At 37.0% G+C, this 24147-nt stretch overlaps 1 protein-coding gene across 2 annotated transcripts in view; it reads left to right on the forward strand.

Moving 5' to 3' along the window:
- HMMR (hyaluronan mediated motility receptor) overlaps positions 1-13824 on the forward strand; it is a 36383-nt gene extending 22559 nt beyond the window's left edge. For both annotated transcript variants that reach the window (XM_035013785.1, XM_035013783.1), the window contains exons 13-18: positions 4646-4792; positions 5095-5247; positions 5335-5434; positions 6106-6282; positions 12097-12259; positions 12976-13824. In XM_035013785.1, coding sequence (XP_034869676.1) covers positions 4646-4792; positions 5095-5247; positions 5335-5434; positions 6106-6282; positions 12097-12259; positions 12976-12995 — 760 coding nt within the window. In that variant the 3' untranslated portion in view covers positions 12996-13824. The remainder of the gene's footprint in view (positions 1-4645; positions 4793-5094; positions 5248-5334; positions 5435-6105; positions 6283-12096; positions 12260-12975) is intronic.
- The last annotated feature ends 10323 nt before the right edge of the window (positions 13825-24147 follow it).

Genomic DNA, 24147 nt, shown 5'->3' on the forward strand with positions numbered 1-24147 from the left:
GGCTATTGTTGATAATACTGCTATAAACATAGGGGTGCATGTATCCCTTTGAATTAGTGCTTTTATATTTAGGGGGAAAATACCCAGTAGTGTGATTACTGGGTCATAGGGTAGTTCTATTTTTAATTTTTTGGGGAACCTCCATACCGTTTTCCACGGTGGCTGCACCAGTTTGCGTTCCCACCAGTAGTGCAAGAGGGTGCCTTTTTCTCAACATCCTCATAAACACTTGTTATTTCTTGTGTTTTTGATTTTAGCCATTCTGATAAGTATGAGGTGACATCTTTTTGTAGTTTTGATTTGTGTTTCCCTGATGATGAGTGATATTGAGCATCTTTTCATGTGTCTGTTGGCCATCTGGATCTCTTTGGAGAAATGTCTGTTCATGTCTTCTGCTCATTTTTAAATTGGACTATATGTTTTTTAGACATTGAGTTGTATCTGTTCTTTATATATTTTAGATACTACCCATCATCTGATGTCATTTGCAAATACCTTCTCCCACCTTTTAGTTTTGTTGATTGTTTCCTTCACTGTGCCAAAACCTTGTATTCTGATGTAGTCCGCATAGTCTATTTTTGCTTTTATTTCCCTTGCCTCAGGAGAATATCTAGAAAAATATTACTACAACCAGTGTCAGATTAATGCCTATGCTCTCTTCAAGGATTTTTATGGTTTCAGGTCTCACATCAAGGTTTTTAATGCATTTTGAGTCTATTTTTGTGTATAGTGAAAGAAAGTGGTCCGCTTTCATTCTTTTGCATGTAGCTCTCCAGTTTTCCCAACACCATTTGTTGAAGAAATTGTCTTTCTCCCGTTGTATATTCCTTCCTCCTATGTCCAAGATTAATTGACCGTATAATTGTGGGTTTATTTCCCGATTTTCTGTTGTTTTATTGATCTATGTGTCTGTTTTTATGCCTGCACCATGCTGTTTTAATTACTACCGCTTTGTAATATAACTTGAAATCTGAAATTGTGGTACCTCAAGTTTTGTTTTTCTTTTTCAAGATTGTTTTGGCTATTCAAGGTCTTTGTGGTTCCATACACATTTTGGGATTGTTTGTTCTACTTCTGTGAAAAGTGCTATTGGTATTTCGATAAGCATGGCATTACATCTGTAGATTGCTTTGGGCAGTATAGACATTTTAACAATATTTGTTCTTTCAACTTATGAGCATAGAATGTCTTCCCATTTCTTTGTGTTGTCTTGAATTTTTTCTATCAATGTTTTATAGTTTTCAGAGTATAGGCCTTTGACTTCTTTGGCTAAGTTTATTCCCAGATAATGTTTTTGGCACAATTATAAATGGTATTTTATTAATTTCTCTTTCTGCTGCTTCATTATTAGTGTATAGGAATACAACACATTTCTGTACATTGGTTTTGTATCCTGTTACTTTACTGAATTCATTTATCAGTTCTAGTAGTTTTTTGGTGGAGTCTTTAGGGTTTTCTACACATAATGTCAAGTCATTTCTAAATAGAGTTTCACTTCCTTACCAATTTGTATACCTTTTATTTCTTTTTGTTGTCTAACTGCTGTGGCTAGGATTTCCAGTACTATGTTGAATAAAAGTGGTGGAGTGGACATCCTTGTCTTGTTCCTGACCTTAGGGGAAAAGCTTTCCATTTTTCACTATTGTGTATGATGTTGGCTGTAGGTTTTTCATATCAGGCCTTTATTATGTTGAGGTATGTTCCCTCTAGACCTACTTTGCAGAGGGTTTTTATCATGAATGGATGTTGTACTTTGTCAAATGATTTTTCTGCTCCAATTGAAATGATCATATGGTTTTCATCCTTTCTCTTACTGATGTGATGTTGATTGTTTTGTGACTGTGGAACCACCCTTGCATCCCAGGAATAAATCCCACTTGATCATGGTGTTTGATTTTTTTTTTAATGTATTGTTGGATTCAGTTTGCTAATATTTTGTTGAGGATTTTTGCACCTATATTTATGAGAGATAATGGTCTGTAGTTTTCTTTTTTGTGTGGTGTCTTTATCTGGTTTTGGTACTCGGGTGATACTGGCCTCACAGAATGAATTTGCAAGTTTTCCTTCCTCTTATGTTTTTTGGAATAGTTTGAGAAGAATAGATAGTAACTCTTTAAAAGTTTCGTAGAACCTTTTGCTATTATTAATAGTATTCTTAGGAATATTCTTGTAGTCTCCTAGTATACATGTATAAGAATTACTCTGAAGTCCTACAAATGTGAATGTTCAACTTTAAAATTTAATGCCAAATTGCTTTACAAAGTGGCAGGGAGAATCTACACTTTCACTAGTGTTGTACGGGCAGCCATTGATCTACTTCGTCTCCAAAGCTTGTTAGATTTCTTAAATTTTACCAGCGTACTTAGTGTAAAATGACTTTTTCCTAGGGATAATCCACCTCCCCTTTTCTATAAAAAGCTTATATATGACTTTTACTCATTTCTCTATAGAATTACTATCTTTTCCTGATTGTAAAGTTTTTATCAGCAATATGGGTTGTAAATATCTTCTACCAAAGTGTGGCTTATCTTTTCATTTTCTTTGTGGTTTCTTCTGATGAATGGCAATTCTTGATTTTAATATTTTTTTTAAGATTTATTTATTTGAGAAAGAGAGTACACACAAGTGGGGCGGGGAGAGGCAGAGGGAGAGGGAGAGAAGCAGACTCCCCACTGAGCCCATGCGGGGCTCGATCCCACAACCCTGAGATCATGACCCAAAACATAATCAAGAGTTGGGACACTTAACCAACTGAGCCACCCTGGCGTCCTGATTTTAATGTTTGAATTTATAGATTTTTATATGAACATGGTTGCGTGTAGTTTAAGAACTTCTTTCTATCCCAAGAACATAAAGGTATTTACCTTTTATTTTTAAGTTTCTTTTTTCCATCCAGATTTCTCTGTGTGCAGTGATATAGGGAACAAATTTATTTTTGTTTTTCCATATGGATAATCTACTGCATATAATGTATATGTGTACCTATAATGTATATGTGTACATATATTTCTATTTATATATGTTCAAGCATAAATAAAAATTATATTTTAGTACTGTTTTCAACCCTGTGAAGGGATTTCCTTTCCTGCTACTTTGAAAAATTGTGCCTTGGGAAGTTTTTAGCCATTCTATGACTTCACTCACCATCAGTATGCTAATAGCATTAAAATTTATTTCTTCAAACCTGATCTTTTCTTTCAGCTTTATACCCATATATCCAGCTGCCTACTTGACATCTCAAAGTAGGTATCTCCCTACCACGTAACATTAACCTGTCCAAAACAACTCTTGATTTTCTTTGTCTCTTTCTACCTTTCCCTCATTCCTTTTTATTTCTTTTTTTTTTTTAAGATTTTATTTATTTATTTATTTGAGAGAGAGAATGACAGAGAGAGAGAGAGAGAGAGCACATGAGATGGGGGAGGGTCAGAGGGAGAAGCAGACTCCCTGCCGAGCAGGGAGCCCGATGCGGCACTCGATCCCGGGACTCCAGGATCATGACCTGAGCCGAAGGCAGTCGCTTAACCAACTGAGCCACCCAGGCGCCCCATTCCTTTTTATTTCAGTCAGTGACATCTCCCTCTTCCCAGCTTCTCATTCCATAACCCCGAGAGTCATCTTTAATCATTTTCTCTCCCTTTCTCCCAACGTCCAACCTATTTCATGAAATTTGCAATTCTGCCTTCAAAAGAGATTTCACATCTTTCCATTGCCAAGTCCTTGTCTAACCGTCCTTTACCACTCACCTGGGCTGATGTACTCCACAGTGATGACTGGCCTCGTGCTTCTAGCATCTGCTCCTGCATCCCTGCTTCATTACATTCCAGTCTCATCTCTTAGCACTGTGTTCTGCCTGCCTCAGAGTACATATGCATCTTTTCCCTCTGAACCACTTTCACCTGAATCCTAGCTAATTTTTCTTTACCTATCACATCTCAGCCTAACTATAAATTCCTCAGAAAGGCCTTTTCTGAATCGTCAAAAACAGTACGTTCCCCTGTTTGTCAGCTTTCTGCTCTTTAGTTTTCTTTTTCTTTTCTTTTCTTTTTTTTTAAGATTTATTTACTTATTTATGAGAGAGAGAGTGCGCGGGCGCGCACAAGTGTGGGGGAGGTGTGAAGGAGAGGGCAAAGCAGACTCCCTGCTGGGCAGGGAGCCCTTTGCAGGGCTCCATCCCAGAACTCAGATCCTGACCTGAGCCGAAGGCAGATGTTTAACCAACTAAGCCACACAGGCACCCCTCTAGTTTTCTTCAGAACACAAATCTTATTATACATATATTTTCACATTTTTTTGTGAAGACCTGGAGAGGCATTTCCCTGTCTTCCCCACAAGACCATAAACTTTGTGACAATAGGTGCAGGGATCATATATTTATTTGTTTTGGAGTAATTTTCATGTTTGGTATACTTCATACACATAGTAGGCACTCGATTTGTTTTTTCTTTAAATGGACAGCATATGCCATATAAGTTCATTAGTACTGACCTCAGAATACTGAATTCTTACCTGTGTAAATGCATGGTTTATAAGGTTTTGTTTGTGTTACCTTAAACCGTATAAAATATAAACTAATGAGCTATATATTTATCATGCATACAGTAGTTAGAAAAATCCTTCAACTTTTTATTTTCCTTTTAATAAGTTATAAAGCATTAACAGCTAGTGAGATAGAAGATCTTAAGCTGGAGAACTCATCACTTCAGGAAAAAGTGGCCGAGGCCAAGAAAAGTGCAGAGGACATTCATTATCAGATATTGGCAACTGAGACCTCAAATCAAGAATATGTAAGGTATGTGGGAGAACTAAAACCTGCCCACACTTGTAGCGTTAGAACCATTAAGATAATTTAATGTTGACAGCCAGCTACTAAATGATGCAAGGAATTGTAATTTCATGACTTGCTTTGGGTGATCTTCAATTGCAAATTAAGAGTTTACACAGTTAAAAAAGTACGGTTTTTGGAGAGTTCCTTGAGTTGTTTCGTTTGTTTTTGTTTTTGTTTTTGTTTTTGTTTTTTTAAGTAAAAAAGGAGGGAAAAGTTACTAAAATGGCTATAAAATGTTTAGTGGACTCTTTTCTCTCAAACTCAAGGATGCTTCTAGATCTGCAGACCAAGTCAGCACTTAAAGAAGCAGAAATTAAAGAAATCACAGTCTCTTCTCTTAAAACAATAACTGACTTGCAGAACCAACTCAAGCAACAAGGTGAAGAGTTCAAGAAACAACTGGAAGAGGAAGAAGCAAGGTAATCTAGGTTTAGAACCTGACTGCCATATAACCTCAGTAATTTTTTCTAATACACTGTATTTTTAAATTTCATTTCCCCTTACAGAAAAGCTGGAAAAGAAAACATAGTGGCAGAGTTAACTGAGGAAACGAATAAGTGGCGTCTCCTTTATGAAGAACTATATAATAAAACGAAACCTTTTCAGGTTTGTCAGTTGGGTCTATACTCACTTGTGTTTGTTTTAGGCATTCCCTTTTTTCCCTGTCATAGTCACCCCAGTGACTTGATTTTTCTGAAAGATCATTTTGCTGTATATTTACAGTGCCAATTTAACTCCTTATTAAAGGAGACTTATAATTTTTTTTAATTATTATGCATACATTTTTTTGTGTAGTCTTTATAGGCTAAAAATTACCTTCTAATAAGAGACTTGATAGCTTAGAAGGCTCTCCTGATAGAAATTTTCGATAATTTATGTAAATTTGTGATCCTTAATTTTGTTATGATCTTTTTGTGTTTCTCAAATTAATATACTGATCTTAAAATAAAAAAGGATAAATGCTAATCTCAGCACTTAAAAAAGTGGGAGGACAGTATTGGTTATGATATGGTGATCCGGCTGATACACAGATTAGACTGGCTAGCTGGCCTTCTTTCCCTGATTCTTTCCCTCTGTTTTAGTGATCTTAAAAATGAAATACACCAAAGTTTTTTTAAAGAGTCTCACAGAAATTTATGGAGAGCCCTGAGGATATGTCAGCATGATCTGTTTTTGTCCATCATTTTTTTTTTTTTTTGGTACTTGAGTTTCCTTTGTAGTTTATATGAGACAAGTAAATTTAACATTTCTAAGTCTATAAAAAAAATCTTTTTCAGCTACAACTGGATGCATTTGAAGCAGAGAAACAGGCTTTGTTGAATGAACATGGTGCAGCTCAGGAACAACTAAATAAACTAAGAGATTCGTATGCTAAATTACTGGGTCATCAAAATCTAAAGCAAAAAATCAAGCATGTTGTGAAACTGAAAGATGAAAATAGCCAACTCAAATCGGTTTGTAAAATAACACTTAGTTCTACTGAAGGTATTAGGGTGGGGCATTTGTTATTCTAACTATAAAATTTGAGTTTAAGGAAGGACTTTGGTATTGGAAAAAACTAAGTTTATACAGGAACATCCATCTGAGAATTATGGGTTTATTTTAGAGTGTTGACCAGATGGCTATTAATGTTCTCAGGTTTTCCAACTACCTCATTAGTATATTGAAAATCACTAGAGTAATTGGAAGAGTTCATAAAGCTTTACACATCCATTTCTATTTGCAAAATAGCAAAGTCCTTGGTATAAATAAATATGATAAAGATAAGCTGTATTCAAAAATAGTTTAAGCATTTGGGGCACCTGGCTGGCTCAGTTGGTAGAACGTGTGACTCTTGATCTCAGGGTCATGAGTTCGAGCCCATATTGGGTGTAGAGATTACTTAAGAGAAAGATAGCTAAGCATTTAAGTTTTTTTTTAACACCTCTATTAAGATATAATTCACATACCATACAATTCACCCATTTAGAGTATTCAACTCTGGTTTTTAGTACACTCACAGATATGCAACCATCTCCATAGTCAATTTTAGAACATTTGTATCACCTCAAAATGAAACCCCTTACCTTTTAACTGTCATCTCCCTATCTCCTCATTCACCCTTCCCACCACTAATTTACTTTCTGTTTCTATAAATATCCCTATTCTGGATATTTCCTATTTGTGCACTCGAATAATATGTGGTCTTGTGACTAGCTTCTTTTGCTTAACAGTGTTTTCAAAGTTCATCCATGTCGTAGAACGTATGAGTACTTCATTTCTCTTTATGACCTAATAATATTTCATTCTGTGGATATGTCACATTTTATTTATCCATTTGTCAGTTGATAGACATTTGACTTGTTTCCACCTTTGGGCTATTATGAATAATGCTCCTATAAGCATTCATGTACAAGTTTTTGTGTGGACATATGTTTTGGTTTCTCTTGGGTTATACTTACAAGTGAAATTGCTTGGTAGCTTGGTAACTTTACGTTTAATCATTTGAGGAACTCTTTTCCAAAGCAGCTGTATCTTTCTATATTCCACCTGCAATATATGAGAGTTCCAGTTTTTCCACATCCTCGCCAACATTTCTTATTACCTGATTTCTTCATTCTGACCATACTAGTGGATGTGAAAAGGTACCTAATTGTGGTTTTGACTTGCATTTCCCTGATGACTAATGATGTTGACCATCTTTTCTTGTGCTTATCAGCAATTTGTATGTCTTTCCTGGAAGAACTGTCTATTTATATCCTTTGCCCATTTTTAATTGGATTACTGTTTGTTTGTTTTTTTAATAAATTATGAGAGTTCTTTATATGTTTATGTTCCTTATCAGATGTATTACTTGAAAATATTTTCTCCCATTCTGTACATTGTCATTTTACTTTCTTAATGATGTTCATTGAAGCACAAAATTTTGACAAAGTCCAACATATCTATTTTTTCCTTTGTTTCTTGTTCTTTGACATTTAACAGTCCTTTGCCAAATCCTAGGTCATGAAGATTTATCCCTGTTTTCTTCTAAGAGTTTTATAGTTTTAACTTTTATATTTAGGTCATTGATCCATTTGAGAGTTTTATATACAGTGTGAAGTAAGGGCCCAACTGTATTCTTTAGCATGTGGATATCTAGTTGTTCTCATGCCATTTGTTAAAAAGACTATTCTTTCCCCAGTGAGTGGTCTTGACACCCTTGTTGAAAATCAGTTGACCGTTTATTTATGGTTCATTTCTAGACTCTCAAATGTATTCCACTGATCTATCCTTGTACTTCTACACTGTCTTGATTACTGTTGATTTGTAGTAAGTTTTAAAACCATGAAGCATGAATCATCCTACTTTCTCCTTTTTCAAATTTGTTTGGACTATTCTGGGTTCCTTGCAATTCCGTATGAATTCCCAAACCAGCTATTCAACTTTTACAAAGAACTCATATAAAATTCATAAGGGAGGGGCGCCTGGGTGGCTCAGTCGGTTAAGTGTCTGCCTTCAGCTTAGGTCATGATCCCGGGGTCCTGGGATTGAGCCCCGCGTCAGGCTCCCTGCTCAGCGGGAAGCCTGCTTCTCCCTCTCCCACTCCCCCTGCTTGTGTTCCCCCTCTCGCTGTGTCTCTCTCTGTCAAATAAATAAATAAAATCTTTAAAAAATAAAATAAAATAAAAAAATGAAATTCATATGGGAATTACGCTGAGTGTGTAGATAGGCTTGGGGTATTGCTATCTTTTTTTTTTTATATATAGATTTTATTTATTTATTTGACAGAGAGAGACACAGCGAGAGGGGGAACACAAGCAGGGGGCGTGGGAGAGGGAGAAGCAGGCTTCCCGCCGAGCAGGGAGCCCAATGCGCGGCTCTATCCCAGGACCCTGGGATCATGACCTGAGCCGAAGGCAGACGCTTAACGCCTGAGCCACCCAGGTGCCCCTTAACTGTGTTACATCTTCTGATCCAAGAACATGAGATGTTTTTCCAATTACTTAGATCTTTAATTTCTTTCAATAATGTTTTGGCCATTTCAAAATGTAACTTTTGCCCTTCTTTTGTTAAATTTATTCCTAAGTATTTTATCCTTTGTAATGTTGTTGTATGTGAAGTTGTTTTCTTAATTTCATTTTTGGGTAGTTCATTGCAAGTGTATAGAAATAAAATTGATTTTTGTATACTGGTTTAGTATTCTCCAATCTTGCTGAACTCATTTATTTGTTGTAATAGTTTTTTAGTGGCTTCCTTAGGATTTTCTATATAGAAGATCATTTGTAAATAGAGATAGTTTTACTTCTCTTCTAACAATGCATTTGATTACTTTTTCTTGCCTAAGTTCCCTGGATAGAACCTCCAGACAATGTTGAATAGAAGTGATATGAGTGAACATCCTTGTTTTGGTCCTGATTTGGGGGAAAGCATTCACACTTTCACCATTAAGTATGCTATTAGCTGTGGGTCTGTCATAGATACTCTTTATCAAATTGAGAAAATTTCCTTCTATTACTAGTTTTTTTAGGGTCTTTATCATGAAAGTGTGTTAAATTTTGTTAAATGCCTTCTCTGTGTCTATAACATAATCACATGACTTTCTATTGATATGATTTTTTAAATAATTGATTATTGGATATTAACCTTGGATTTCTGATAAATTTCACTTGGTCATGGTGTATAATTCCCTTTTTATAAAGTTGCTGGATACACTTTGCTAATTTTTGCTAAGGATTTTTTTCATCCATATCCCAACAGATACTGGTCTATAGGTTTTATTTACTATCTTTGTCTGGTTTTGGTATCCAGGTAATGCTGACCTCATAAAATTAGTTGGGAAAGATTTTGTCTTTTTTACTTTTTGAAATAGTTTATGAATAATTGGTTTAATTCTTCACTGAATGTACAATAGAATTCAGTAGGGAAGCCATCCGGACCTCAGCTTTTCTTTGTGGGTAGATTTTGATGACTATTCAATCTTTTCATGTCTTAGGAGTCTATTCATATTGACTTTCTTTTTGAGACAGTTTCAGTAGTTTGTGTCTTTCTAGGAATTTGTCCATTTCATTTATGTTATCTGATTTATGGATATATAACTGTTCATAGTACTTTTTTTATAATCCTTATAATTTTGGTAAGGTCAGTCATCATATCCCTTCTTTCATTTCTGATTCTAGTAATTTGAGTATTCTCACCTTTTTTGCGGGGGGTTCCTTTGGTTCTATGAATATATATATATTTTTTTTTTAAAGATTTTATTTATTGGGCGCCTGGGTGGCTCAGTTGGTTAAGCGACTGCCTTCGGCTCAGGTCATGATCCTGGAGTCCCAGGATCGAGTCCCGCATCGGGCTCCCTGCTCAGCAGGGAGTCTGCTTCTCCCTCTGACCCTCCTCCCTCTCATGCTCTCTGTCTCTCATTCTCTCTCTCTCAAATAAATAAATAAAATCTTTAAAAAAAAAAGATTTTATTTATTTATTTGACAGAGAGAGAGGCAGGGAGAGACGGAACACAGGCAGGGGGAGCAGCAGAGGGAGAAGCAGGCTTCCCGCGGAGCAGGGAGTCCGATGCGGGGCTCGATCCCAGGACCCTGTGATCATGACCTGAGCCGAAGGCAGACACTTAACGACTGAGCCACCCAGGCGCCACCCTATGAATATATTTATAATGGCTACTTTAAAATCTTTTTTGGATAAGTCCAATATCTGGTTACTCTTGCAGGCAGTTTTTGTTCCCTGCTTTTTTCCAATGTATAGGTTATGCTTTCCTGTGTCTTTGTACATTTTTGTCAGATAGTGGATGTTTTAGATTACATATTATAGCACTTCTGGTTATAGCCCTCTCCTTCCAGGTCCGTTGTTATTTTCTTGTCCATTTGTTTAGTAATTGGCTGGATTGTGCTAGTGAATTCTCTTCCTTCTCTCCACTCCCAGTAGTGTTGTGCCTCTGATGTTGCTACTCAGGGAGCTTCAGTTTAGAATATGCCCACAGTCACCCTGGCATGACACTGATTTTGGTAAGGCTGTCTTCCTCTGTTTCCCTGATCACTTGTTAAACTGCTAGTTGCTAGATAACTAGTTGCTTATTGCTCTGTTATTTTCAGCAGTGCCTTGGAGTATAATTGCTCTACAAACTAACCCAAGTAAATTCTGGCTCTTCCATTGAAATTGTGTCTGAGGTCAATGATTATGTTCTGACTCCAGAAGGGCTCCTCCCAGCTGTCTTATTCACCAGTTTTAAACCTACCATTTAGCCTATATTTTGAATCACCTCCCAGTTCCCTTACACCACCAGCTCTACTGTTCTTCCAGCTTGAACTTCTCTCAGTTCTGTTCCAAGTGAAATCAGCCCCTCTGGCAAGAAATTAGGAGCTATGTGTTTTAGAGCCCACTTCTCCCCTCCAGATAAAATCTCTGAGACAGGATTTTGGAGCTGAAGTTGGAGAAGATGACCAGCTTTTCTCTGAGCGACACATCTGGCCTAGGAACTGAGTGCTTGGTGGACTTGGGGGAGAGGGAAAAGGGGAACAGCCTGAGGTTCTCTCCCTGGCATGGAATCATCACTTTATGAGCCAGGGCAAAGGTGATCAGGGTCTCAGCATTTTCAGCACACAGCTCCTAAGGTAGAGCCCTTTGTTCTACGGAAGAAAGGACCTTTCACCTCTCAGCCACATTTACTTGGGACATGGCCTCAGCAACAGGTAGCTGGGGGTGAGAAGAGAAATGCTGATGTCCAGCTTCTGGCAGGAAAAGCCTCCGAGTGGGTGCTGGAGGAAGAGAGGGCCCCATATTCTTCACTGCAGCTGTCTGGTGTAGGGTTTTTACCTCACTAAGGAGCAGGGTTGGTTCAAATACCACAGACCCTTAACTTTTTTTACTGTATTTTTCTAGATTTGCTTGAATAGAGATTTCTTCATTGGCCATTTTGCCTTAGGACCATTTTTACAGGCTTTAAATGGTTGTGTTTTTTATAATTTTTAATTTCCCTGGGAAGCAGGTTAGTGGAGCTTCTGAGGCTGTCATGCCAGAGGTTGGCCTCTGCATTTCATTTGGAGATGAACTTTTATCAGCAACAGCTTTGTATGTTTGCCACTGTAGAGTGGCAAGAAGATTTAAATGTCTCATTATCTCCTCTGTCACAGCCCTTCAGAGTCATTTTTAATTTGTAGTCTTAAATCCTGTATCTAGTAGTGATTTTTGCCTTTTGGTTTGGTAGATGAGCAACTTTGGAATTTGTCAGTAACATGGATAACACAGTTCACCAACATGAACTTTAATTCTTGTTTATTGTCTATATTTTTCTTACATAGGAGGTGTCAAAACTCCGCTCTCAGCTTGCTAAAAGAAAACAAAGTGAGACAAAACTACAGGAGGAATTGAATAAAGTTCTTGGTATCAAACACTTTGATCCTTCAAAGGCTTTTCTTCATGAAAGCAAAGAAAATTTTGCTCTCAAAACGCCGTTGAAAGAAGGTAAGAAAGGAATAAATGCATAAGTGACATCTTCCTTTGGATTTGGTTTCACAGCATGTTGCAAGTTATCCATTTTTACAAACTGTGAGAATTTGTTGACAATTTCTGATATACAAAATCCATACTAAGATTTTTGTGTAAAATGCCTTTTCCTCCTTCCGTACTCTCTATTTTCCACATGTCTAGATCCCACCTTTAAGCCCAGTTCAGGTCCCATCTTCCTTGAAGCCTTGTCTGACATTTTTGCTCCTACCTGCCCACCCAAACCCCACCCTACCCCCAGAATTGTCCCCTTTCTCATACCTTTAAATGTTTAACCTAAATGTCAAATTTGTAGTTGTGGACAAGTAAAGTTTTCTTTTTTGACTATGAATCTTTTTATCTTTGACAATAAATCAAAATTGATTGAAATAGTGAATGAAGAAATATAATTATGTGGGACACCTGTCTGGCTCAGTTGGAGGAGCATGCTACTCTTGATCTCGGGGTAATGAGTTTGAGCCCCACATTGGGTATAGAGATTACTTAAATAAATAAAACTTAAAAAAAATTTATATACATATATATATATATATATATATATATATATATATAATTATGCTACAGAATGCAGACATTGCTTCTCCTGCCTTATAGAAGATAGGAAATGCCTGTTTTTAATTTATAATGACTGATGGATTAGTTTAGAAGACTAATACCTCTTTTTAAATTTCCAGGCAATACAAACTGCTGTTGAGCTCCTATGGAGTTTCAAGAATGATGCAAGTAAACATCTGAAAGACCTGTTAAAGATTATTTCATTCCTCCTATTTTTATTATTATTGTTGCTATTGTTGCTATTATTATTATGTTTGTAATGAATATTTTTAATGTATTTAATATTAACTTTCTATTCTTAGGTATGTGAAGGGAAGTTCAATATTTTTTACCAGTATGACTTCTGACATTTTATTTTCTGTTATCTGTACCTTCTCCTTGATGCTTACCTTTATCACCTCATTATACACCTTCTCACTGGCTTTCCAACTTACAACTCATCCCACCCAATCAACATTCCTTTAAAAATTTTTCAGATTATTATTCCCCTACTCTGAAACCTTAGACAGTTTCAAGATTCTAATCTATAGGTTTTTTAGTTTGATACCAGAGGCCTTTTCTAATCTGAAACTCTTAAGCTAGGCTAAAACACCTTGGCTTGTTCTTGCCTCTACCTGGATTGTCTAATAATGTTCATTCTGTTGTACCCATCATCCATTTATCCAGTTCAAATAAGAAATAAGGGTATGCCTAACTCCATAGTGATCTCTTTGTCTCCTGTCAGGGTCACTGAGTTGGTCAGTAATTTGCAGATTCCTAGACTCCGTCTCAATCCTACTAAATTAAAATCTGGAGTTTAGCCTGAAAATCTGCATTTTTTTACAAACTGTGCAGTCAAGTCTTAGATAGACTAAAAATCTGAGAAACTATCTTCAAGAGAATTTGTCTTAGAGTGCTTGACATCTGACTGCTGGCTGCTTGATTAATATTTGTGTAATATGAAATAAAACCACACATTAAATCATTTACCCCGTTATTCAACTTGTATTATATGAAATTACATTAATGGTTCTATTTAAGGTGTATTTCTTGTCTCTGCTCTCCCCTCCCTACCTGTCCCCAGAATCACACATGGTAGTATATTATTTAGAAAGTGGTGATTCTTCATCTAAAATAACTGATTTATAAGGTTGGTATGCTATTATAAGCCACAAGTTCAGAAGAAATGTAGAAATTAGAAAAAAATGCACTTCAGATATAAAGACAAAAATAGGTGAAAAGTAATACAGTGTTTTGTTTTGTTTTTAAGATTTTATTTATTTATTTGAGAGAGTAAGCAAGAGAGAGAGCAGAGGCAGAGGGAGAGGGAGAAGCAGACACCCTGCTGAGCAGGGAGACCAACATGGGGCTCGATCCCAGGACCCTGGGATCATGACCTGAGCTGAAGGCAGATGCTTAACCGACGAGCCACCCAGGTGCCCCATATATCTTTTAAGATATACCATGCTGAGGGCGCCTGGGTGGCTCAGTCGTTAAGCGTCTGCCTTCGGCTCAGGTCATGATCCCAGGGTCCTGGGATCGAGTCCCCACATCGGGCTCCCTGCTCGGCGGGAAGCCTGCTTCTCCCTCTCCCACTCCCCCTGCTTGTGTTCCTGCTCTTGCTGTCTCTCTCTCTGTCAAATAAATAAATAAAATCTTAAAAAAAAAAAAAAAAAGATATACCATGCTGAGACATGACATCAGCAAGATGGCAGAATAGAAGCCTTGGACCCTCCTCCCCCACCCCATAAACATACCGACCAAGTCAGCGGTAATACAGAGACAAATTCCCTTTGTGAGCAAACAAGAAACTAGTTGAGAGTGCCAAAAATATAAGTCAGCATCAGATAGTGTCTTCAATAAATAGCGTTTGGAAAACTGGATATCTAAATGCAAAACAGTGAACCGTACAAAAAAAAATCATCTCAAAGACCTTAAACTATAAAACAACTAGAAGAAAATATAATAGGAAAGCTTCATGACATTGGTCTTGGTAATGATTTCTTGGTTATGATCCCAAAAGTCAACAAAAGCAAAACTGGACGAGTGAGACTTTGTTTTTTTTCTGCATAACAAACTAACAACAGAGTGAAAAGAATTCAAGAAAATAATTGCAAACTATATATCATAGGGGTTAGTTTCCAAGAAGTATAAGGAACTACAGCTCAGTAGCAAAAAATAATAATAATAATAATAACCTGATGTAAAATGGGCAAAGAATTTGAATAGATACTTCCCCAAAGAAGACATACAAATGTCAAACAGGTATAGGAAATGATGCTCAGAGGGACTAGTCCTCAGGGAATTGCACATCAAAATCACACAGATATATCACTTCACACCTGTTAGGATGGCATTATCAAAATAAAAGAGAAAATTGTTGGCAAGGGTATAGAAGAATTGGAACCCTTGTACATTGTTGGTGAGAATGTAAAATAGTGCAGTCACTAGGGAAAATAGTATAGAGGTTCCTCAAAAAATTTAAAATAGATTTACCAGATGATTCAGGAATCCCACTCCTGAGTATTTATCCAAAAGAATTGAAATGAAAATCACAAAGAGATACTTGCATTTCCATATTTATTGCAGCATTATTCACAATAGCCAAGATGTGGAAACAGCTTAAATGTCCAATGACAGATGAATGAATAAAGAAAATACAGTGGAATATTATTTGGCCTTAAAAAAAGAAGGAAATCCTGCCATATGCAACAACCTGGGTGAACCCTGAGGATATTAGCTAAGTAAAATAAGTCAATCACAGAAAGATAAATACTACATGTGATTCTACTTACATGAGTTATCTAAAATTGTTAAAATCATTGAAGCAGAGAGTAGAATGGCAGCTGCCAGAGGTTGAGTGGAGGGGGAAATGGAGACTATTTAATCCAGTCATGCAAAATGAGTAAGTTCTCAAGATCTGCTCTACAATACCATGCCTATAGTTAAAAACACTATATCTTGCACTCAAAATTTATTAAAAGAGTAAATCTGTTAAATGGCCTTACCACAAATTAAAAAAAAAAAAAAAGTCAGGATAATGTAAACCAATTGAAAACAAAAAACTAGAGTGTCTATATTAACAACAAATAAAACAGATTTCAGAGCAAAGAATATAACCAGGAATATAAAGACGTTCATGTCATAATGATAAATGAGTCAGATCATTAGGAGGACAAAATCTAAACAAAGCACCCACTAATAGTTTCAAAATACATAAATCAAAAACTGAGAGATTTTCAGGGAGAAATAGAAAAATCTGTCATTATAGTTAGAGATATCAATAGCCTCCCTCTGGGGCACCTGGGTGGCTCATTTGGTTAAGTGTCTGACTCTTGATCTCAGCTCCAGTCTTGATCTCAGGGTCATGAGTTCAAAGCCCTGTGTTGGAAAAAAATAGCCTCTCTCAATAAGTGGTAGAACAAATATATAGGAAATCTGAAAGGATATTGAAGATTTGGACAATACTCTGAACCGACTTGATTAGATTGACATTTATTTAAAAACTACCCAACAACAGTAGAATATACATTCTTTTTATGTAAACACAAAATTTACCAATATTGACTATATCCTGGGCCACAAAACCAGTTCTCAATGTAAATGGATTCAAATCATACCTGCTATATTCTCTTCCACAATGGAATTAATTTAGAAATAACAGATCTCTGGAAAACCCATAGATAGTTGGGAGATTAAATAATGCACTTCTAAATAAGCCATGAGTCAATGAAAAAAATCAAAAGGGAAATTAGAAACTATTTCAAAGAGAATCAAAATGAAGACACAACGTATCAAAACGTATGGAATGCTTCTAAAACAGATTTAGAGCAAAATTATCTCACTGAGTGCCTATATTTCAAAAGAAGAAAGGTCTCAAATCAATGCCCTCAGCTTTTAACTTAGGAATGAGAAACAGAAGAGCAACTTAAACCCAAACTAAATAGAGGAAAAGGAATACTAAAGATCAGAGCAGAAATCAAAAAACTAGAAAACAGAAAAATAATAGAGAAAAGTCAATGAAAGTTTATTGAGATCAATAAAATTGATAAACCTCTAGACTGATTAGGAAAAACTACCAATATTAGGAATAAGAGGTATTATTTTTGTGATGAATATATTTACTGCCTTAATTATGGTGATGGTTTTATGGGTGTGTGTATATGTATATATGTCAAAACATCAAATTGTATATCTTTAATATATAGTTTTTTATGTGTCACTTATGCCTCAATAAAGCTCTTAAGACAAATAGTTTATTCCCAAACTAAAGTTTTAATGTTGAGATTATTCTTTGGATTACCAGTTTAAAATGGCTTTATTTATGAAGACTTGTTTATTTTTGTGTGTATTACTTTTTGTTAATATTTGTTTTAAAAGAAATTAGGTTGCATTCTTGTACTTTTTTTAAAAATTCTGAGTTTTGTGAGGAGGGTTTCAAAAAATTTGGGGGTCATTAATGGAAGAAAATCCTTATATGCCCCTGTTAAAATTGCATTTTCTAAAAATATAAACAATTTGAAGCTAATGATTTCTTCCTTTTTGAGATTATGAAGAAAATGGAACAGATTGTTAGGAGGAATCTTTGGTACCACGTGTGTGATGGCTTCAGACTGAGAAGGTTGACTCCCAAACTTTATTTTTTGTCCTCTCCTAACCCCGTCCAGCCCCAGCATTATAATCCTTCAAGTATGATATAAATATCTTTATCTCATTAAATAAAATACCATAGTAGATATTTGGAACAGTTTTAAAATGTATTCCCAGCGTTTTGCTAACACTACCTCAGAGTAGCGTCTGAGAAGCTTCTAGTCTTGAAAGGCCATATATTGGAAAGTGTTTATAGTTAAGGCCTAATGAAGATTTACAGATACTCAGCTCCTAAACTAGGCTTCTGATCTAGGCCTTAAGTAATTGAGGTGATCTCAATTTTCCTCCTATTGCAGATAATATTTTCTTTTTTTTTTTTTTTAAAGATTTTATTTGAGAGAGAGCACAGGGGTAGGGGCAGAGGGAGAAAATCTCAAGCAGACTCCCCACCGAGCATGGAGGCCCACTCAGGGTTCAGTCTCACGACCCCGAGATCATGACATAAGCCGAAATCAAGAGTTGGACACTTAACTGACTGAGCCCCCAGGTAAGAAGTTCTCCTACAAAATTGTTTGAAAGCAAAAGGCGATGTAGGTCCTTGATTAGCTAAGTAGTTAACTAAGATCTTGGTTTGCAAAGTACTTTGTGATCTAGCAGGAGTTTCCAACCCCTTTCAGGTCAGGTGAGGAGGTGAGTACTAAGCTAGGACCTGAAGAAATGGGTAGGAGTGAGTCAGATGAGGATCAGGGATGAGGATTCAGTGGAAATGTATTATCAAATGGGAAGGTAAGAGAGTTTGCCCCATTTAATAAACAACATTTAGTATCACCAGGAGAAAAGTGGCAAGAAGTTGAACTGCAAGAATAAGTAGATATGATTGTGTGAATAATAATGAGCAAATTGCATTAATACAAAATGTGATCTTTAACCTGTGACAATAGTGAGCCATTAAAGGGCAATGGATCAGCATCAGATGTTTCTGAATGTCACATTGACTGCTGAGTGAAAAATTAATTCTATGGAAATAAACCAGAAGTCAGATCATTTATCCAATAATATTTACTAGTACCTAGTCTGTGTTAGACACTGTCTAGTTGCTTTAGAAGAAAAAAAAAAAAAGATAATAATCCAGGGAAAAAGAGAAGATGGCCCATAGCCTAAGGGAGAGTTGAAGGCTTTCTGGCTTAAACAATGGATGAATGACCTTGCTATTCCCTGAGATAAAGAACTTGGGTGAAAGAGCCCATTTGCCAAGGGAAGTAGACACATTCAGTTTGGGACATACTGAGTTTGAGGTGGAGTGGAGATTGGAGATGTCAGGTCGAGCCTTGCATATATAGGTCCTCGGGAGAAGGCTCTGAACAATAGATACACATCTGGGAACGGTGTATATATGGATGGTAACTCTGATCCTTATGGATCGGTGAGATCTGCCAGTGAGAGTAGTTTAAAACTACCAAGATTTCTCAAATAACTACTATGCTAGAGGCAAAAAAAATGTATGAAGATGGCTCTTATCTTCACAGAGCTTTCAGTCTAGCAAGAAAGACAGTCACACTTACCCTTACATAAAGTTACAAACTGACTTAATTATGCTGAAGAAAAAGTAGCACAGCTTTAATAATATGAGGATGGAGGTACAGAGGATAATAAATGAGCAGCAATGGATTACATCAAGGACTACATGAGTGAGTGGCCAGTGATGTTAGTTTTCCATAGTGTTGCCAGAAGTCGTCATTATCATCATCATCATCAGTCCCAGTTCTCCCCAAAGGAGGAGGCTATCTAGGGGAGAAAGTTCAGACCTTTCAGAAATCAGCTGTGAAATGAACGGACTACATTTCTGAGGGAGTGCCAGGCTAGTGTGTACTGAATGTGTGGATGAGGTCTCTTTAGAAAGAAAGAGCTGAACTTTGGACTTATTTACGCTTCAAGCTTTTGCTTCAAGGTCTTTGGCATGCTGCTTCCAGGGAACATGCAGGACCTGGCCTGTGTATGCTGAGGCTAACAGGTAAAAACCCAAGTGATAGGAAGCCTGGGCTTGGGAACTGAGGGCCATGTCTAGTTCAACTCAGGCCCTGTATATCCACGTTAGCCCTTAACCTTGAATACTTGTCCATGTTCACACTACTGACAAGAGAGCATTGTGCACAGTTTGGGATGCCCTGCCTCCTTCCTCACCATCCCTGGAAACCCTCACTCCAGATCCTCTATTCTTGTTGCTATTCATGACTTCTATGGGACTATCTCCTGGAAATAGGGTGGGGGCCCCAAAAGTAGTGGCAAAGTAAAATAGAAGGACCCAGAGCCCAAAGATATGGAGACATTCACTCTCCTTACAAAAGTTTTCGTTGAGACCCCAAGTCTAACATTCCTTCAAATTAGGAGTCACCTGAGCCTTAATCACCAGTCAAATTTTGTCAACTGATTTTTTGGAGACCATTACTATAGAGAGGGTGGCTCTAATACCCTCTCTTCCCATCTCAGTCATGATAATGTTGTATCTCTTCTTCCTGAATCGGGGAGAAAGGACTGATCCTCTGTCACCCCCATCCACTTCATAATCCTCATTAGCTTTAGATTCGAGAGAATAACAACAGCAGGACAAATATTTGCTGGTTTTCTGTGTTTTCATTTGAACTATCTTAATTCTCCTCCTGGCTCTGTAGATGCTGCAAAGTAAGTAGGAGAAAATTAAGAGGGTGCTATAAGAAATTAAAAAATACAAAGATTAATATTTCAAAATCTTATCTCACTACACTGTATTTTAAAACTTACATTGAGAGAAATGACCAAAGGAAGAGAAATAAGTGTAAAATTTGTGAAAAACAGTATTTATTGACAAGCCCCAGCTAGAGATATTTAAAGCCACCTCTGAGGGGTGCCTGGCTCAGTCAGTTAAGTGTCTGACTTCGGCTCAGGTCATGATCTCAGGGTCCTGGGATGGAGCCCCAAGTGGGACTCCCTCCTCAGTGGGGAATCTTATCCCTCTGCCCCTCAGCCCCTCCCCCCACTGGTGGGCTCTCTCTCTCTCAAATAAACAAAATCTTAAAAAGTAAATAAAGCCACCTCTGAAAAGGTACATAGTATAGCTCTTTCTCCCTTGTCTTTCTATTCTTAACCCACTGTAGTCTGATTTCTGTCACCAGTCCTCTGCAAATCTGCCAATTTCTCCAGTGAATTTTATCTTACCAAATCCAATGGGCACTTATCTAGTTTCATCTTATGCTAATAGAACTTGCTCTTTCTTGGAATGCTCTCTTTTCCAGAGAGCTGGAGCTCGTATTGTCCCTTCAAAAAGCTAATGTGATAGGGGAAAAAATATGAATGTTAACATAAAAACCTGCACACAAATATTTATGGCAGCTTTATTCATAATTGCCAAAACTTGGAAACAGCCAATATGTCCTTGAGTAGGTGAATGTATAAATTGTGGTACATCCAGACAATGGAATATTAATCAGTGCCAAAAAGAATGAGCTATTAAGCCATGAAAATGCATGAGGGAAATAAATGCATATTACTAAGTTAAAAGAGTCGATCTGAAAAGGCTGTATACTGTGTGATTCTAACTGTATGACATTCTGGAAAAGGCAAAACCTCGGAGACAAAAGATCAATGGTTGCCAGGAGCTGGCAGGGGACGGAAAGGGATGAACAGGCGGAGCACAGAGGATTTTTAGGACAGTGAAAATGCTCTGTATGACACTACAAAGATAGATATATGTCATTATACATTTGTCCAAGCCCACAGAATGTACAACACCAAGAGTTTACTAATGTAAACTGTGGACTTTTGTTGATTACAATGTGTCAATGTAAGTTCATCACTGTAACAAACGTATCACTCTTGTGGGGTTGTTGCTAAGGAGGTTGTGCAAGTGTGAGGGGCGGGGCATGACAGGAGGGCAATATGAGGATCCATATTGCTGTGAATTTATTATTTTTTTTAAGATTTTATTTATTTGACAGAGAGAGACACAGTGAGAGAGGGAACATAAGCAGGGGGAGTGGGAGAGGGAGAAGCAGGCTTCCCGCTGAGTAGGGAGCCTGATGTGGGGCTCGATCCCAGGACCCTGGGACCATGACCTGAGCCAAAGGTAGATGCTTAATGACTGAGGCACCCAGGCTCTCCTCCTGTGAATTTAAAACCGCTCCTTTAACAAAGGAGATGAAAAGAGTAAACAAAATGTGGGAACCTTGATGACATATTGATTTTTTTTAAAAAAGCTGTAAAATATATTCTTGGTACAATTAGAGAAATTTAAATGTAGATGATATTATGGAATTGTGAATCTTCCTAAGTGTGACAATGGTATTGCTGTCATATGAGAGAATGACCTTATTCTTAGAAAATGAATGCTGATATTTTTAAAAGTAAAATGTCATGACATTAAAAGAAGTAAAATGTCATGATGTCTACAACTTATTTTGAAATATTTCAGAAAAACAAATTTAATTTAAAATATATGTAGAGGGGTGCCTGGGTGGCTCAGTCGGTTAAGCTGCCAACTCTGGATTGAAGCTCAGGTCATGGTCTTTGTGTGGTGAGATCGAGCCCCAAGCCCCGTGTCAGGCTCCACGTACTCAGCGGGAGTCTGCTTGAGGTTCTCTTCCTCTCCCTCTGCCCCTCTCCCTGCTAGTGTGCTCCTTCTTTCTAAAATAAATAAATAAATCTTTAAAAATATAAAATATATAGAGAGAAAGCAATTATAGTAAAATACCAACAATTGTTGAATTTGGGTAGAAAGTATAAGGATGTTCATTAAGCTCTTTAATCTTTCTGTAAGTTTGAAAATTTTTATAATAAAAAGTGTTTAAAATTCTCCTATATTAGCTAAAAAGTTACATATTTTAGTTCAGTCCTCTCCTCAAAGTTCTGACTCATGTATCCCTCCTTCCTCATCACCCTCAGCTGATGGCATTACCACATACTTAACTGAAAATTGAAGCAGTCAGACAGGACTTCCTCATCTTCCCTCTATGAAATTTACTAACCTGAATACACATGTCCTCATATTCTCTTGCTTTTACTCCTCGTAATAATTGTATTATTGTTTGAAAGACAGTGATTCCAGGGGGAGGGTTATCCTTCTCCACTCCACTGATGGCAGGCTGGGCCACGAGACTTGCAGTGTCCCTTCTTTCAGTAGAATTCTACATTTCTGTGTCTGTAAATGTGAATTGGACAACAGCCCTATTTCTAAACAAGGTCACGTTCTGAGGTGCTGGGGATTAGGACTTCATTGTGTCATTTTGGGGGTCACAGTTCAACTCATAATACCTCCTATTAGTTTAATGGATCATCCCCACTGTCATACAAATGTGCTCTAGTAGTAGACCTTCCAAAACTGAAAAGAAACAAGGCGAAACAAAACTCACAGTCCTCCTTGGATCTTATATAGCACCCTCCACCCTTCCACACCTTTACCTCTTCACAATAACAGTGTTTGGAAGAGTTTTCTACAATACTGAGTTCTACATCCTTATTTTCCAGTCCTTTCTCTCAGCCTTCAGTTTAACATCTGTACCCCTCCCCCACTAACCTGCCAATTCCAGTGGCCACCTCAAAGAATTTGGCAGTGTCCCTTGGATAGTGGTGATGGTTGCACAACTCTGAATATACTGAAAACCATTGAATTCTACACTTTAAAAGGCTGAATGTTAAGGGTTTTTTTTTCCCTGATTGATTTTCAAATCTCCTTATATAGCATGGCAATTAGCTCTGGATTTCTCATGCATCATATATATTTTCTCACAGTTTGTCTTTTGACTTGGTTAATTATCACTATTATTATTGCTATTGTTGGTATGCAGATATTTACAAAAATCTATATAGTCTAGGTTGTTATTTTCACTTTTGGTTTCTGAATTTCATGATATGCTCATTAAAGGCTATCTCACCCCAAGATTATTGTACACATTTTCGTCTAGTGCTTTTCCCCCACATCTTAACATTTTAAATCTGTCGACAACTTATTTTAGTATAAGTGAAGTAGGAATCCAGTTTATTATTTTTAATGATTCATTTTTAATTTATCTTTACCCCCTAATAAATTCCCATATGTATATTTGAGTCTATGAGTTAATTAGTAAAAGTATCTCACAAATTAGTATAAAAGTATCTCACAAACACATGCCTAACACATCAACATGCTTAAAAATTTCGGGGGGACAAGATGATGAATTAATATTAAATTTACTTTTAGTTTCTTGGACCTGTGAGTTTGATATACCAGAGGAACATACAGGTAAAGATGTCTTTTAGGCATCTGGAAATGGGAAATCATAGCTTGAGAGAGAGTTTGGGACAGAGCCATTCATGTGAGGATAGGAGTCACAGAAATCGGAATCAAAGGCAATTTTAAAAATGGATAGGAGTGGGGTGCCTGGGTGGCTCAGTCGTTAAGCGTCTGCCTTCAGCTCAGGTCATGATCCCAGGGTCCTGGGATCGAGTCCCACATCGGTCTCCCTGCTCAGCGGGAAGCCTGCTTCTCCCTCTCCCACTCCCCCTGCTTGTGTTCCTTCTCTTGCTGTCTCTCTCTCTCTCTCTCTCTCAAAAAATAAATAAAAATCTTTAAAAAAAAAAAATGGATAGGAGTGAGGAGGGGAGAGGAGGTTGTAAAAAAGAAAAAACAAAAACCTTTGTTCTTGCCCTTGGGGTATCATTATAACTTAGAGATCTATTTCTTAAACTTGAAAAATGTGTGCATACCCTATCAA

Source organism: Mirounga leonina, unplaced genomic scaffold, assembly GCF_011800145.1.
Source record: "Mirounga leonina isolate KUSES-001 unplaced genomic scaffold, KU_Mleo_1.0 Mir_104, whole genome shotgun sequence".
NCBI classification, from domain to species: domain Eukaryota; kingdom Metazoa; phylum Chordata; class Mammalia; order Carnivora; family Phocidae; genus Mirounga; species Mirounga leonina.